The 18,237-nt window shown below is 37.0% G+C and overlaps 1 protein-coding gene across 3 annotated transcripts in view; it reads right to left on the bottom strand.

Moving 5' to 3' along the window:
* The window catches only part of MALRD1 (MAM and LDL receptor class A domain containing 1), a 619,714-nt gene that overhangs the window by 308,544 nt on the left and 292,933 nt on the right, over positions 1–18,237 (bottom strand). For all 3 annotated transcript variants that reach the window (XR_013520422.1, XM_078332925.1, XM_078332926.1), the window contains 2 exons: positions 13,336–13,581; positions 11,567–11,724 (listed from right to left, as the gene is read on the bottom strand). Coding sequence is in view for 2 of the 3 variants with exons in the window: in XM_078332925.1 (XP_078189051.1) it covers positions 11,567–11,724; positions 13,336–13,581 (404 nt within the window). In the remaining variant the exon portion in view is untranslated. The remainder of the gene's footprint in view (positions 1–11,566; positions 11,725–13,335; positions 13,582–18,237) is intronic.

Genomic DNA, 18,237 nt, shown 5'->3' with positions numbered 1-18,237 from the left:
AAATTTGTAATCCTAAATTAAAGAAATTGTTAGTTAGAAATAGTCTAAATTGGGCATAGTATATCCCAAACTGCTCAGCTTTGTTTTTTGTTTATATCTTTCACATAATACTATCCATAACTGGGGAATCATAGCAGAATTTACCAAAGAGCTTTATTTTCACAACAGATTATCAGAAATTATTCCTGACTTCTTTATAAAATGGAGAGTATAAAAATATACTATTAGTATAAAAATATACTAATCTAGAAAATGTAATTTTTTTTTTTTTTTTGAGACGAAGCTTCGCTCTTGTTACCCAGACTGGAGTGCAATGGTGCGACCTCGGCTCACTGCAACCTCCGCCTCCTGGGTTCAGTCAATTCTCCTGCCTCAGCCTCCTGAGTAGCTGGGATTACAGGTACGCGCCACCATGCCCAGCTAATTTTTTGTATTTTTAGTAGAGATGGGGTTTCACCATGCTGACCAGGATGGTCTCGATCTCTTGACCTTGTGATCCACCGGCCTTGGCCTCCCAAAGTGCTGGGATTACAGGCGTAAGCCACCACGCCCGGCCGAAAATGTAAGTTTAAGTGTAATGTTAAAAAAGTTAAAAACATTTATTTTAATTAAAATTCCCTCAAAGATTACAAATGGTATTATTTTGTATATTTATTTATTACAGAGATAAGATATATAAGATATTGCCATTTTAATTGCTTATTTTATTGATGCATACAAGAGTGAATCACAAGGGTTTTCTCTCTACTCCAACTCTGTAACCTGTAATTGGTAAAAACAGACTGCCAATCTTATAACAGCATCTGAATCAGAAATGTGATTCAGTCAGAACAATCAGCCCACTGATAAGCAATTCTACCCTATTCTGGTTAGAGCATGTACTTCAAACTCCATAGACAATGAATAGAGTAGGCATTAAAAATTAATTAAGAACTTATGAGTTCCACAAAGAGTAACTATCATGTGCTGAAAAAGGTTATAATTTTTCAAGCACTGCCCTAAAAAAAATGAGAAGAGAAAAAAAGAAATATTTTACCATGAAAAACTTGTTTAAAACAATCAAAATTCAAATATTATCAGTAAATAAGCAGAGGTTAAATTGAAATTAACTGGCTCTCAGGATTCCTACACAGAACAGTTTTGGGTACAGCAATTGTACCTACAAAGTTTCTGTGGGCAAAAGGACAGTAACCATGTGAAGTCAGTAGTCTATTATATTTTAAACTAGATGAGCCACAATATTGCTTTTCTTCTCTTCCTTTTCTCAGATCTTGTTAACAGCTAAGAAGACAATGTCTATGACTTCTTATGACATTTGAAGAGACACTTTTGAATCCAGTGACAAATCTCTCGCTATATCAATCCATGAGCAGCCAGTTTAGAAGTTGCTGACTCTACCTGGCTGCAGGCCTGATGTCTAGTTGGCTGAAATAGCTCTTTGCTGTGGCAGCATTTAAACCCATTTGTACTTAGTTTGCTCTAAACTTAGCTCAGATAGAATGCAATCTTCAGGGACTTAATGGATCTCAAATATTGGGAGCTGGAATTGGTTCTTCATCTAAGAAATTCCTCTGCTGACAAAGCACATTGATATTTCTTAATAAACAAATGTAAGCACTGAACACATAAGATAGATGGCCTTATAAAACTAAAAATTCCTCAGGCTCCTTATAAATAGAATATTAATTTTCTAGAGGGTTATGACATGGATGGAAGAAATACATCTTTATCTTCACTAACTTCAACTAACGCTTTGTGTTTTCTTCAACTTGTAGATACAGGCAATAGATTGCAGGTATTAGTAGTACCTGTGCCTCTCTCACCAATAGTAATAATAGATATTTTAATATCCCATTACAATACTTTGGCTATCTCAAAAGTATCACTTATGTTTATCACCCCTTTAAAATAATGATAGTTACTTCATCCTCCATAAATATTCTTGTTTACAATATATTCACAGTCACTATTATAAAGTTTTAGAAATAGTTTAATAATTGGTATTAATTTAATTTGTGTCTACAACATTCTTTCCTCACTAACATTTAAATGCAGCTATTACTATAAAATTACTAGAAGAGGCCAGGTGCTGTGGCTCATGCCTGTAATCCCAGCACTTTGCCAGGCTGAGGTGGGTAGATCACTAGGTCGAGACAGAGACCATCCTGGCCAACATGGTGAAACCCCATCTCTACTAAAAATACAAAAATTAGCTGGATGTTGTGTGGCATGCTTGTAATCCCAGCTATTCGGGAGGCTGGGGCAAGAGAATTGTTTGAACCCCAGAGGTGGAGATTGCAATGAGCTGAGATCGAGCCACTGCATTCCAGCCTGGTGACAGAGCAAGACTCCATCTCAAAAGACAGAATGGACAAGGATTTTTTTGGATAAGACCTCAAATTCACAGGCAACAAAAGCAAAAATGGATAAATAAGACTGCATCAAACTAAAAAGCTTCTGTACAGCAAAGGAAACATTCAACAGAATGAAAAGACAACCTACAGAATGGGATAAAATATTTGCAAACTATACATCTGACAAAGGGTTAATATCCAGAATATATAAATAACTCCAAAAATTCAATAGTAAGAACATCATTCTCAGCAAACTGACACAAGAACAGAAAATGAAATACCGCATGTTCTCACTCATAGGCGGGTGGGGAACAATGAGAACACATGGACACAGGGAGGGGAGCACTACACACTGGGGTCTATTGGGGGGAATAGGGGAGGGACAGTGGAGGGGGGGAGCTGGGGAGGGATAGCCTGGGGAGAAATGCCAAATGTGGGTGAAGGGGAGGAAGGCAGCAAATCACACTGCCACGTGTGTACCTATACAACTATCTTGCATGTTCTGCACATGTACCCCCAAACCTAAAATGCAATTTAAAAAAAGCAAATAATATGATTAAACAGTGGGTAAAAGACCATAAGAGACATGTCTTAAATGAGGACATATACATGGCCAAGAGATATATAAAAAAATGTTCGGCATCACTAATCATCAGGGAAATACAAATCAAAACCATGATGGTTATCACCTCATGCCTGTTAGAATGGCTATTATCAAAAAGACAAAAGATAACAAGTGTTAGCAAGGTTGTGCAGCTTGGATAAGACCCCAAATTCACAGGCAACAAAAGCAAAAATAGTGTAACAAGTGTTAAACTCCCAGTAACTCGGTCCCCTTCACACTGTTAGTAGGATTATAAACTAGTACAGTCATTATGGAAAACAATATGTTGGCTTCTCAACAAAAAATGTTTTTTAAAACAGAGCTACCATATAAACTACCAAACCCACTACTGGCTATACATCCAAAGGAAATGAAATCAGTAGATTAAGATATCTGTCCTCTCATGCTTACTGAAGCACTATTCACAAGAGCCAAGATATGGAATCAACTTAAGTGTCCAAAAATGAATACATGGATAAAGAAAATGGGATCTATATACACAATGGAATATTATTCATCCATAAAAATGAAATCCTGTTATTTGCAATAACATTGATAAAGCTGGATGAAAATATGTTAAGTGAAATACACCAGGTACAGAAAGACAGGCACCTCATGATCTCATTGATCTTAGGCAGGACTTAAAACACGTGTCTCATAGAAGTAGGGAGTACAGCAGTAATTACCAGAGAATGTGGAGGGGACAGGGGAGGTGAGGATGAGGAGAGACTGGTGGAGTATGAAGTTACAGTTAGTAGGAATAAGTTCTGGTGTTCCTTTGCACAGTGAGGTGAATATAATTAAAAATAATGGAGTCGGGTGTGGTGGCTCACTCCTGTAATCCTAGCATTTTGGGAGGCCAAGGTGGGCAGATCACGAGGTCAGGAGTCGGAGATCAGCCTGACCAATATGGTGAAACCCTATCTCTACTAAAAATAAAAAAATTAGCTGGGCATGATGGTGGGCACATAATCCCAGCTACTCGGGTGTCTGAGGCAAGAGAATTGCTTGAACCCGGGAGGCAGAGGTTGCAATGAGCCAAGATCGTGTCACTCCACTCCAGTCTGGGTGACAGAGTGAGACTCCATCTCAAAATAATAATAATAATGACAACATATATTTCAAAATAGCTAGAAGAGAGTATTTTCATTGATCTTACCACAAAGAAATGACATATATTTGAGGTTACAGATGTGCTAATTACCCTGATTTGATCACTACACAATGTATACATGTATCAAAACATCACATTGTACCCCATAAATATGTGTAATTATGATGTCAATTAAAAATAATTAAAAAAATAAGACTGGGTGCGGTGGCTCATGCCTATAATCCCAGCACTTTGGGAGGCCAAGGCGGGTGGATCACGAGGTCAAGAGATCGAGACCATCCTGGTCAACAAGGTGAAACCCCGTCTCTACTAAAAATACAAACATTAGCTGGGCATGGTGTTGCGCGCCTGTAGTCCCAGCTACTCGGGAGGCTGAGGCAGGAGAATTGCTTGAACCCAGGAGGCGGAGGTTGCGGTGAGCCGAGATTGCGCCATTGCACTCCAGTCTGGGTAACAACAGCAAAAATCTGTCTCAAAAAATAAATAAATAATTTAAAAAATAAAATGCAGCTATATTAAACATGCTTTAAAATGTCTGAGTTATATTAACTACGAAGGGAAATAATTTAGATAAATGCAGTACCTTTTGCTAGATGCTGGCAAGCTAAGTTAGAAAACAAACTGCAGAAGGTGATGAACAAAGTTGCCGCCTCTCCTCTCTAATGTGTGTGGGACACGTCTATAGATGTATTAATATGGAGAGATGGAAATTTCTGATTTGTATGACTTCACAGCCACTGGAAAACTTTGAGGGACAGTAATCTCTCTGACTCCTGAGTGTTAGAATATTTTAAATTCTAATAGCAGAAGTTGAGCATAGTGGTTAAGGGCATGAATATTGAAGCTAGAATTGGTTTTTAATCCTGATTATTCAACATACTGTTTATGTGACCTGGGTCTTAATTTTGTGGTCTGTAAAACTGGAAAATAAATCTTCCTAGCAATCTTATGTTGAATATTAAATGGAGTCATATAGGTGGAAGACTTAGCACATTACATAGAAAAAAAGGAATTAGTCAATATTTGGACGGGACACAAGAGTAGCAGCACCAGTGGGAGTAGAAGTAGAAATAAAATAGCAACAATAGTGGTCATAATGTCATTCTTTAGAGCTGACTATATGCTTCCGTGTGAAGCAAAAACTCCTGGGCTCCATGGATACATTAAACTACAGTGTTAGCATCCTAATGGAAATCTTTCCTTCATGACAGAAGACATTCCAGTGAAACTAGCTTCTTAGGAGTCCTACCTGGAAATAGTAGAGGCACTGAAAGAGGTAAGAAACATGGGAAAAGAGGAAGTTTAAAATAAAAATCTCACATATTCAAAAATATGCCTGGAATAATTATTACCATTTTCTCTAACATGATATAGAGAAAGAAACCTATTTTGTATAACCAGATCATTGTGATATTGTGGCAACTAACCTAATGAAACTCTGGGTGTGTTGGTATCTTGTGTGGCTATAACTTTGTGAAAGGAAAATAAATCTTGGGCCCCAGAATCACTAAGCTAAAGGGAAAAATCAAGCTGGGAACTGCTTAGGGCATACCTGTCTCCCATTCTATCCAGTCATCCCTCTACTCACTGAGATACATATATCTGATTGCCTTCCTTGGAAAAGCTAATCAGAAACACAAAGGAATGCAACCATTTGTCTCTCATCTCCTATGACCTGGAAGCCCCCTTCCCACTTCAAGTAGTTTCCCCTTTGCTTCAAGTTGTCCCGCCTCTCCAGACCAAACCAATGCTCATCTTACATATTGACTGATGTCTCATGTCTCCTAAATGTATAAAACCAAGCTGTACTTGGCCTACCTTGGGCACATTTGTCGGGTCTTCTGGAGGCTGTGTTACGGGCACACATCCTTAACTTTGGGGAAAAAAAACTTCCTAAATTGACTGAGATCTGTCTCATATATTCGGTCGTTCACACCTTGACATGCAAAGAGCAACTTTTCTCCAATTATTTGGCCAAGTACACTAGTACAATATAACAATACTAGGCAGATTACACTGCTAAGATACTGAAACAATTCTGAAAAAGCAAATGAAGTTCTGGCACTAAAACTGTAGCTCAATTAATTTACAGTCCAAAATCCACATGATAGTCTTGGAGAAGTCAAATTCCCTATCCAGATTCTATGTATCCTCTATGTTATGTATATCCTTTTTCTGAAATAATGAATAAAATGCAAAGAGTGTACCAAAATAACATTAGATATTCAGTAGATCGTCAATATCAAAATAAATCAAACTCTGAAAATCTGTCTGATTACTACTCTAGTATAAGCAATTACAGAATGGGTGTCCCTAACCCTGAAATCCAAAATCCAAAATGCTCTAAAATCCAAAACTTTTAGAGGATCGACATAATGCTCGAAGCAAAGACTCATTGGATCATGTCAAATTTTGGATTTTTGGGTAGGAGTACTCAATATGTTGTACATCTTTTCAGATTAGGGCAGTGGTGAGTTTGCATGCAGGGGATGGGTGGAGGTGGGTCTGGATGGATGCAGAGTGCTTACCATGCACTCAGTTGACCCTTTTCTACAACCAAGACTCATTGCTCGTAGACTAAGGTTAAAAGTGTACCCAGAATGACCACAGTCTGTTACATAATCAAGAGGAGCTAGCTTCTTTTTATCTGACATTTTCTGCAGCCTCTTGAACAAAGTATCTATTTCGCTATTACATTTCAAAATTGTTAGATACAGTTTCTAGAAAGACAATAGAAGAGCCTTAAGTTAGAATTCAGAAAAACTGGATTCACATCTTGACTTTTTTCTTAAAATACCATTTGAGCTGAGGCAAGAAATATAACCTCTTACTCTTAATGCCTTCAGCTGTAAAATGAATAGCTGAGAATAAGACCCCACCAACTCTAAAATTATCTCAACCACTAAGCAAGATAAAGCAATGAACTAATTTAATTATGGTCTTCCCACATAAGTAGGTTGCTGTATCAGGAGGGCTCTCCTGAAAGACATTATTTTTCTCTCCTTCTGGCTTGAATATATTATGTTTTCTATCATGACTGCATAATGGATAGTCCTGAATGCCTTCAATTAAATATATTCAAATTCCCTAAAGCATGCAGTAATCTTGATTAAAATATCAACAGTTTATTACAGATGGAATAGTTCCAAAAGAAGACAATGCTCTTCAGGTAGCAGGTGTTCCTGCATTTTATTCAAAAGGCTGGCTGAAAAGATGCAAAGGTCTTTTGTTGCTTGTGGAGCTACCCAATGAAGACAAACTGTCAAAAACAAAGTCCATTTAAAAAGTTCCCTCAGATTATTTTTAGTGTGTTGATGTATACATGTTACTCATCATTAATTAACCCCATCAAGAAACAAGTGACTAGAAAATAGGTAAAAGAGTGGGAATAACATTAAATACATCTGTAAAATGAGTTAACTTTCATGTTGTAAAACCCTTATTTTACTCTTGAGTACTTGTTTTATTTTTTGTTTTAAATATTGGTCTGAAAGGCAATGCATTTAAATTTAATGAGAAATTTAAAAGTGAATACAAATGAATTAAAAAGGCAAAAATGAGAAATGTCAGCAAGAAGGACGCCATTTTAAAAATGAACTATTTCAAAATTCAGAAAAAGATATGACGCACTTATTTTAACTTAGATTATTAACATCCAAACTTCCTCCTTAGAAAGACATGAACCAAACCAATTGCGCAGACTTCCTAAACTTAATTTCAGAATACGTGAGTTCAAGTCACAGATGATCCACTTACTGGTGACCTTGAGTTTGTAACTTAGCCCATCTGAGCGTCTCTTGACTCACTCATAAAATGAAGGTGTGGAGTAACAGAGATTATCATTGCTTCCCACTGGCTGAATCTCATGCACAGTGCTTGGCTTAGCCCAAGCAGAGAGTGAGAATCAGTTATTCTACCTGGTAAACTCTGTGATGTCATACAAAACAAACTGCATTTTAAAAATTGTTTTTCTTCAAAAAAGTTTAACTACATCCTTTTAAAGCTTTTTTTTTCTCATTTATAAATAAAGCAATTCAAGGAAAAGAAAAAAATTCATATCCATTTTTCAGTTTTCTTATCCTCTTGTTATTCACCCATTACTTGATTAAAGATACAAAAATGATATTTTAGTTGCATCTCTCTAATGAAAAGTAGCTCTCATGTAACCAAAGGCAAAAAATACAGAAAAAAATGTATAAAATATGTCAGAGGTAATATGATACTGATTTCTACCAAATGTTCTCAAAAGCAATAGCTTTGCTTTACTGGGCTTTCTCTGAATTTGCTTTATTACAGGAGTCATTGAAAAATCATATATGGTCATTCTAAGAACCTTGATTCTTTTTTTTTTTCTAAAAAGTTATTCTATGCAATGTATATAGATCTGGGTAAAAGGGGATCTTCATTTCTATATTAAAGTCAGTGTGGAACACTTGAGGCTCAGGGTTGGGAGTAAACAAATGAGTTTTGGACATAGACATACCTGGATTTACATTCCAACTCTGTCACTGACTGGGTATTTAGCTATAGAGTGGTAAAGTTATTTCTGTGACTCCTCTATGCCTTAGTAAAACAAGGCTCCCATTATTTAATTCAGAGGGGAATACTAAGAAACAACATAAGTGATGGTGTTCTATAAATGGCATATTTATGTATACATTGTTGTACTGACCTACAATCAATATTACCCCATATAAATGATGCTACCAGTAAATTACTGTTCAATAGTGCCTGATTTGACATCTGATTCTATGTATATGTTTCAGATTGAGATGACAGATTCTTCTTCAGACTAGACTTGAGTGTCATGCATGTAATGCACAGTGGCCATTCCTTCACAAGGGTTGTCCTAAATAAGGGTTGGCTCCAGCCCAGCCACAGCCTCTGGGAGGCCACCACTTTTTTCTCCATCTAGCAGTCCCTTTTCTGAAGATCTGAGAGGGATACTTGAAGCCTAAAACTTTGCTCTTGAGATTTTACAATCAGTTTGATGAACTAGAATAATTTCCAATTAACAGCCAATTAGCAGGAATCTTTTGTAACATTGAGACACTCAGAAAAGCAAGGCTAGGCTAATTCAGCCAAGGCCAGTTCTGCAAAGGCCGAGTCTTCCAGATTAGATGGGACTCAGAGTGGAGGGAAAAGATGGAAAATACAGAAGAGGGCCTTCTTAAGAATAGACAGGGAGAGCTAAGCCAGAGGGAGCACATGTGTACACTGGAACACTTTAAAAGACAAAGAGTAAAGAAAGAAAGAATTCAGAGGCAGAATCCTTTCTTTATTGGGTTTACCTTCCAGCTAGGATGCTTCCAAACTAATGAGCAAGGTAAAATCCAGCATGATTTTACAGAGAGAGACAGATAACTATTTTGTAATGATGGTCGAAAATATATATGTCATTAATCACCAAGATAAAATGATTGCCTTAACTTACATGAATAGAAAACTAATATATGTTATGAGACATTTCTCTTCTTCACAATCAATTTGACTAATAAAGTATAGGCATATATTTTTTAAGTGTGTGTGTGTGTGTGTGTGTGTGTGTGTGTGTGTGAAGTAGAAAGACAGGCTTTTTAAAATGCTGTTAGATTTCCCTAAGAATCAATTACAGGAAGCACAGGAATTCTATGACTTGGTAGAAAGCCTATTATTGCAAAATGGTTTAATATTACACTTTCTAGAACTATACAGTTTGTTACTATAAGATAATTGAAATGTAAATACTATTCATTTTAAAATAATTAAACAAAGACCACAGAGCAGTGCAAAATCTCTCATATGGTGCACACCACAGAATCAAGTATCACACTCCAAGAGTGCCAGCGAAGTCCTCTTATGAGAACTCTCAGCTCTATACTTCTATAAGTTTCCATCTTTAAACATAACAACGCTTCACGGTGGTTCTTGCAACATGTATTTTATTAGGCAGGCTTTTCTGCATCATTATAGAAGAGTCTTAAGATATAAAGTCAATTCCAGTTTCCTATTAAACATAGAGTCTGCAGACATAAACTGTTCAGAAGTATAAGCTATTTGCTATTCAGCTCAGACATTTTCTTTTCTTTTCTTTCTTTTTTCTTTTTTTTTTTTTTTTTGAGACGGAGTTTCGCTGGTTACCCAGGCTGGAGTGCAATGGTGCGATCTTGGCTCACCGCAACCTCTGCCTCCTGGGTTCAGGCAATTCTCCTGCCTCAGCCTCCTGAACAGCAGGAATTACAGGCACGTGTCACCATGCCCAGCTAATTTTTTGTATTTTTAGTAGAGACAGGGTTTCACCATGTTGACCAGGATGGTGTCAATCTGTTGACCTCGTGATCCACCTGCCTCGGCCTCCCAAAGTGCTGGGATTACAGGCTTGAGCCACCGCACCCGGCCAGCTCAGACATTTTCTATCAGTGCCAGGGCACTTAAACAAAGCTCATGTGTGATTAAAAAAAAAAAAAAAAAACAGCAGTGGTCACAGCACACTTTAAAGTAAGCTTTCCTGGAATTCTACCTAGATTCTTGAAATAAATACACACATACCTGTGTGTGCACATATGTATCTCCTTTCAGTTTTAACTCGATAAAGAGTAAAGGTGTTTCACCAAGTCTCATTAATGTTAATATTTACTATGTTATTTTGTTCTCTGAACACTGTCATTTTGTTATACTAAATTAAAGCTCTGACGGAAACATCCGACTAATCCTCAGTAAGAAAAGGCATTACTGTGTCACAGTTAATAAGCAGTTCCGTGTAATCATACCTTGATCATTCTCCTGAGTAGTTCAGTCCTTTGCACAGTATGCTGGGGACCAGAATGTTTATTATTAGTTCCCTTAATGACTGCTCATATGTGAGGAAAAATGGACAGCTGCTCTTCTTTCAGATATACAAATAATCTGTCTTCTTTTATTGAAAAGGATAGGGAAGGAAACGCTAAATAGGAAGAAGAAATGTATGTGTCCTAGACTAATTATTATTATATAAGGAGTCTCTGGGATTCAGTCATAATCACAGGATGTGATGTTGAAGTCAAAGCTGGCTCTCACACCCCAGCTTACCAAACCGCATAGATCATTTCAGCCATAGTAGATGGAACCTTTGAAAAACAGGGGGCCTTCTAGCCAAGTCAGGAGTGTTGTAACAAACTCTCCCAGGCCACATGCTACTTACAGAGAGCGGGCCAAGTATGGTGACTCATGCATGTAATCCCAGCACTTTAGGAGGTTGAAGTGGGAGGACTACTTGAGCACAGGAATTTGAGACAAGCCAAGGCAATAGTGAGACTCAACGTCTACAAAGAATATAAAGTTGGCCAGGCATGGTGATTTGTGCCTGCAGTCCCAGCTATCTGGAAGACAGAGGCAGGAGGATCACTTGAGCCCACGAGTTGGAGACTGCAGTAAGCCATGACCGCACTACCACACTTAAACTTGGGTGACAGAGTGAGATCCTGTCTCTAGAACAAAACGAAACAACCTCAGAGCCGGTAGAGGCCACATTCCTACCTTGATGAGAACCTGAATGGACCCTGTGGCCTTTGTAGATATGAAATACCAGAAGCTCATGGTGCAGGCTGCACTAGATTCTCGCCACACGGCACTCCTGAAGTGTGCTTTGTCACCCCGAAGGCCCACTGGAGTAGCCTCCAGATACACGAAGTGCCCTAGGAACAAGGACAGAATTCAGAGAAGACAAAAAAAAAACAATGACAGGATTATATTAGCTTTTCCATTATAGTTAGGGTTTTTAATGACAATTCATATAATCTGAGCTGCCAAAAGTATTTTCATTTGGAACAGAAAGAAAATCTAATACCCTTGTCTCTAGCTTACTGACAGAACAATTTCCAATGTGCCTTTAGCACTTGCTTCACAGTATGCAGATTAACTGATCTGATGGGATATTTAAGCCATCGAATCAACAACATAGTGTCAAAAATTATTTTATAGATCTCCCAAACTATCAAGTGATTTTAAGATAAGGCAAAGATTACCTATGACATCTAAAAAAGGAGTGATACTATGTGCTTTTAAAAATTCAGTCATCTGTTGAGTGTGTAAATAGAATACTGAAAATTTTAATAAGAAACATGAGAAGAAAGGTATTCAATTTGTTCTTGTACACTGACATAGCCAAAACATTTCATGTATGTAGAGCTGAGTGTTTGAATGAGATTTTGATCTTCCTTTCTCTGGCTTTAGGTCAGCTTTTTTAAAATTCATAGGCCTATGAAAGTTCAATATTTAGACTCTTTTGCCTATTTTTGCAGCATCTAGGGATTCAGGGTCCCTTCTTCATTCTACTACTATCCTTAATCCCTTCACTAAGGAAGCTGAGACTTGATCTCAGCTACTCACTACCAAAAAAGAGCCATGCCCAATGCCCTTAACATATGTGGCTTTATAGTTAAATTTTCATGGCATCTCCACAGGTTTCAAACTCTTTTCCCTTCATATACATCATCTCTATAATCTTTGTGAGGCACCCCGGTCAAATTTTATTATCTCAAAATGGCAGATGAGGAATTTGAGAATCTGAAAAGTTAAATGACTTGCTAATGATCATATGAGTGGCAGAATTCAGGGTTACTCATTCCAAGTGTGTACCATTTAGGAAAGATATCTGATGGCAGCATACATTATCATCTAACTTCAATTACTGAATTAGTGATTAATATTAGATTTTGACTAACAGCTGTTATGGTTTGAACTGTGTTCCCCCTTCCCAAAAATATGCCAAAGTTCTAACCCCCAGTTCTTATAAATGTGACCTTCAGAAACAGGATTTTTGCTGATGATCAGGTTACGATGAGGCTGTTAGGATGGACACTAAACCAACATGGCTGGTTCCTAATAAAAGGGGAAATTAGGACCTAGAAATAGGCATGCTTATAGAGAAGATGATGTGAAGACATAGGGAAAACCATCATCTACAAGCCAAGGAATTACTGAAACTACCAGAATCTGGGAGGGGACATGGAAGAGATGATTCTCTCTCACAACCCTCAGAAGGAACCACTACCGTTGCCAGTATCTTGATCTTGGACTTGCAGCCTGCAGAAATTGAGACAATAAATGTCTGTTGTCTAAGCTATCCACTCTGTGGCCCTTTCTTACGGCAGCCTTAAGAAAAAAATACACTCACTAAATGTTTGATCACCTTGCAATATCACCATGATGATCTCTCCAGAGCTCCCTACCTGCTGTCATAAAAGACATTTTGATGTACGTTGTAAATACCATGTAAAAGCAATTACCACAACATAATAACCCACCATTTTCATTTCCAAGTGTGTGGTCTTTGGGAGGTCTAAAGCTTTGATGGGAGCCAACCCCTAAAACCCAATCAAAGCTGTCAGCCAGGGAGTTCTGCCAGCCACACCAGCCTTTTTCGAAAGTACAGGAGCTACCACACTCATTTTCGTCTGTATTGTCTCCACAGTCATCTATGAAGTCACATCTTTCTTCCAGTCTATAGCATTTGCCACTCTGACATTCCCAATAGCCAAGTGGGCAGAAACCTACAAAAAAGAAAAACAAAAACAAAACAAAATTAAACAAAAAAGAATGAGGGAACACTCCTAACACATTTAGTGAGGTCAAAAAGCATTAAGAGTTGATTCATTTTAATCTATAAAGAAACGTCATTCTTAGAAATTTGAGGTAAGTGAACCCCATCTCTCTGTCTCCCAATATGCTCTGGAGATCTAACCTTTAGATGACTCATGAAGATTATTCACATATGCTTTAAAAATAAAGCATTGCTCTATTGATCTAGGAAAGTACCACCGCCCCCCATCTCCCAAAATACAGTATTTCTTGTAAACTGTGTTCAAGGATGTAAATTATATCTGAGAGCCAATGTGAGGCCTACTATTTTTTATCCTGAAACAAAATCTTTAACGCACTAAGAGGTCATGTATTATGTGGTATTTGGAAATACATTCCATTAGCATCTGTTCACTCCAATATTTTTCAGGAGTCCTGATATGTATGATACCTCCTGAGAAGCAGGACTATGCATATATAACTAATAACCAATGCTAAAACAAATATTTCTCTAAAACACATATTTATTTGTCTATAATTTGGAATTTTAGAAGCAATTTTCTGCAATGCAATGTCAACCACAGAGATTTGTTCACAAAACATGAGAAGAGCAATGCTTTTGAAGACCTAAATTTGACCTCTAGTGCTGATACTTATTAGTAACTTGACTTAGCTTATACCAACATTTGATAAACTAGTTTCCCTCTCTCAAAAGAGAGAGAAAAAGAGCAAAATTCTAGAGAAATTAAGCTAATTTAAGAGAGTATGGTATGTATATCACCAGTGCCTATAACAGTGCCTGGCCCTTAGTGTGTCATTAGTAAATTTTAGTCAAATAAATGAAAGAGTGAAATAAAATGCTTTGGAATAAGATAGTGTTGAATGTATATTGAAGGTATTATTATTATACTACTCCAACATTACAACAGAATTTAACTGTCAAGGGTAACAATATTTCAACAGAAAAAGTTGTTCAGAAATCCAACTTGGGTTATCAACTTCACATTTGTTCTCTGACACTACAGGATCTGACATTTTCTTTCTTCTTGTCTTCCCTTCTTCAGGTAAAGGAGCTGATAAAATCACTCCTTGCTTTACTTCAAAGGTGGTAGCCCCCATGAACCTCTGGAGGCAAGTCCCTGGCAGATGAGGGTTGATGTGGGTCACAGTTAAGGGATGAAGTTCAGATATTTTTTATAAGGTTTTCATTTGGAACAGAAAGAAAATCTAATAGCCTTGTCTCTAGCTTACTGACAGAACAATTTCCAATGTGCTTTTAACACGTGCTTCACGGTGTGCAGTTAACTGATCTGATGGGATATTTAAGCCACTAAATCAACAACATAGTGACAAAAATTATTTTATAGATCTCCCAAACTATCAAGTGATTTTAAGATAATGCAAAGATTACCTATGACATCTAAAAAAGGAGTGATACTATGTGCTTTTAAAAATTCAGTCATCTGTTGTGTGTGTAAATAGAATACCAAAAATTTTAATAAGAAACACAAGAAGAAAGGTATTCAATTTGTTCTTGTACACTGACACATCCAAAACATTTCATGTATGTAGAGCTGTTTGAATGAGATTTTTGTCTTCCTTTTAAAGACAATCCTTTATGCTTCTATAGCATCAGTTGTAATAACTCCCCCTTTAATTTCTAAGTTTATTTATCTGGGCCTTCCCCTTTTTTCTTTGTTCATCTAGCTAACTGTTTGTCAATTTTGTTTATCTTTTCAAAAAGCTGGAAACTGCTGGTGACAAAAGCACATATAGAGGGTATACATTCTGGATAAGTCTCACATTTTAGACAATAGATGGTCAAGAGGGAAAAGAGTAGAAGATGAAGATGAATTGAATGCCGCAGTGAAGCCACTGCAGAGGAAACCGGTATTATGAAGGCTTCTGGCAATTTTGTGTGCTACACTGTTCCTGAACTGTGTGAGGTTGCCTAATGAGATGGACTTTCCATTATGAAGCCACTGAAAATAAGTTTTAGCCATGTTCTCTGTCTCGGACAAAATTTCTTTGGTTAATGATTAACATTTTTATAAAATGAAAATGCAACATAGCAAAACTTGTGAGATGCAGCAAAATCAGTACTGAGGGAAGTGCATAGTGATAAATATCTACATTAAAAAAAGATCCTAAACAAACACCTAACTGTATTTCCCAGAAAACTAAAAGAAAAAGAACTAAGCCTGAAGTTGGCAGAACAAAAATAATTATAAAGATTAGAACATAAATAAGTAATATAGACAATAAACAATAGAAAATGTCAATAAAATACACGGTTCATTTTTTGAAAAGATAAACAAAATTGACAAACACTTAGCTAGATGAACAAAGAAAAAAGGGGAAGGCCCAGATAAATAAACTTAGAAATTAAAGGGGGAGTTATTACAACTGATGCCGTAGAAACATAAAGGATCATCTTTAAAGAATATATACATAGGCTGGAAGCCGTGGCTCAAGCCTGTAATCCCAGCACTTTGGGAGGCCGAAGCGGGTGGATCAAGAGGTCAAGAGATCGAGACCATCCTGGCCAACATGGTGAAACCCTGTCTCTATCAAAAACACAAAAAATTAGCTGGGCACGGTGGCATGTGCCTGTAATCCTAGTTACTCAGGAGGCTGAGGCAGGAGAATTGCCTGAACCCAGGAGGCAGAGGTTGCAGTGACCCGAGATTGCGCCATTGCACTCCAGCCTGGGTAACAAGAGCGAAACTCCGCCTCAAAAAAAAAAAAAAAAAAGAATATACACACAAATGGAAAAATATCTCATGTGCATGGATTGGAAAAATTAATATTGTTGAAATGTCCACACTACCTAAAGCAATCTAGAGATGAAATGAAATCCATATCAAAATCCCAATGTCCAGTTTTCATAGAAATAGAAAAACCAATCCTAAAATTCATACTGAACCACAGAAGACTACTAACCAAAGTACTTCTGAGACATAATAAAGCTGGAGGCACTAAATGTCCTAAATTCAAAATATGCTACAAACCTAGAGTAATCCATCCAACAGTATGGTACTGGCATAAATTCAGACACATAGGTCAATGGAACAGAATAGAGAGCCCAGAAATAAACCCACACATACAGAGTCAACTGATCTTCAACAAGGACATTAAGAATATACAGCAGGTAAAGGATAGACTCTTCAATACACGGGTATTGGGAATCTGAATAACCACATGCAAAATAATGAAATTTGATCCTTATCTTATACCATACAGAAAAATGAACTCAAAACACATTAAAGTTTTAAACATAAGACCAAAATCTATAAAACTCCTAGAACAAAACATAGGGGGAAAACATCATGACATTAGTCTAGGTAATGTTTTTTGAATATGACACCAAAAATGCAAGTAATAGCATAAAAAGACCAGTGGGACCAAACCAAGCTAAAACTATTCTGAGCGCCAAAGGAAACAATGAACACAGTGAAAAGATAACCTACAGAATGGGAGAAAATACTTGCAAACCCCATGTCTGATAAAGAAGTAATATTCAAAATATATATATACATATATAGAAAAACTCTTACAACTCAATAGCACAAAACCCAGATAACCTGATTTAAAAACTAGCAAAAGACATTTCTCCAAGGAAGACATGCAAGTGGACAATATATATATAAAGATGTTCAATATCGTGGATCATCAGGGAAATGCAAAAGCAAACCACAATATCATCTCACACTATGCTGCCTCTTGCATAGAACATTTATCTTCCAATACCAGAATTATCTTTCAGGCTTCAAGTCTTTTCCCTTAGGATTTCCTTTCTTTGACATTTGGTCTAAGTTAGGTTCTACTGCTATACATTTCCGTAACATCGTACATTTCCCTATCATACCTTATTTTAATTTCTTGCTTCAATTGCCTGCCTCTCTCAAAGTCCTAGAGAATGTACTATTTCCATTTTGCTGCAGACCCAGGGCTTAGCTTCTGGTATTTATTTAATGCTGAATAAGAAATAGACTTAAAATAGGCAGCCCATAAAGTTTTTGTTATTGGAAGAGATATTTTTGATCATCACATCTAAATATGATTTACCTAATAGAAATTAAAGAAGATACTTAGTCTATTGCATGATAACACATGTTAACATGCAATAGACTAAGCTGCATGAACCATATAAAGTATGCACTTAGTAACTGTCAGTTTATATTCACTATCAAAAAGTTATCAAAGGAATATAAACCATTCTACCATAAAGACACATGGACATGCATGTTCATTATAGCACTATCCAGAATAGCAAAGACAGGGAATGACCTAGTAGACTGGATAAAGAAAATGTGGGATATATTAACCATGGAATATTATGCAGCCACAGAATAGAATGAGATTATACTGTCTGTAGCAAGATGGATGGAGCTGGAGGCCATTATCCTAAGCAAAATAACACAGGAACAGAAAGCCAATACTGCATGTTCTCACTTATAAGTGGGAGCTAAACTTTGAGGACACATGAACACAAAGAAGGGAACCAACAGATAACAGGGCTTACTTGAGCTTGGAAGATGGGAGGAGGCTGCAGATCACAAAACTACTTATCATGTATTATGCTGATTATCTGGGTGACAAAATAATCAGTGCACTAAAGCCCCATG

This window comes from Callithrix jacchus, chromosome 7, assembly GCF_049354715.1.
Source record: "Callithrix jacchus isolate 240 chromosome 7, calJac240_pri, whole genome shotgun sequence".
Taxonomy (NCBI): domain Eukaryota; kingdom Metazoa; phylum Chordata; class Mammalia; order Primates; family Cebidae; genus Callithrix; species Callithrix jacchus.
This window is presented reverse-complemented; position numbering and strand designations above follow the sequence as displayed.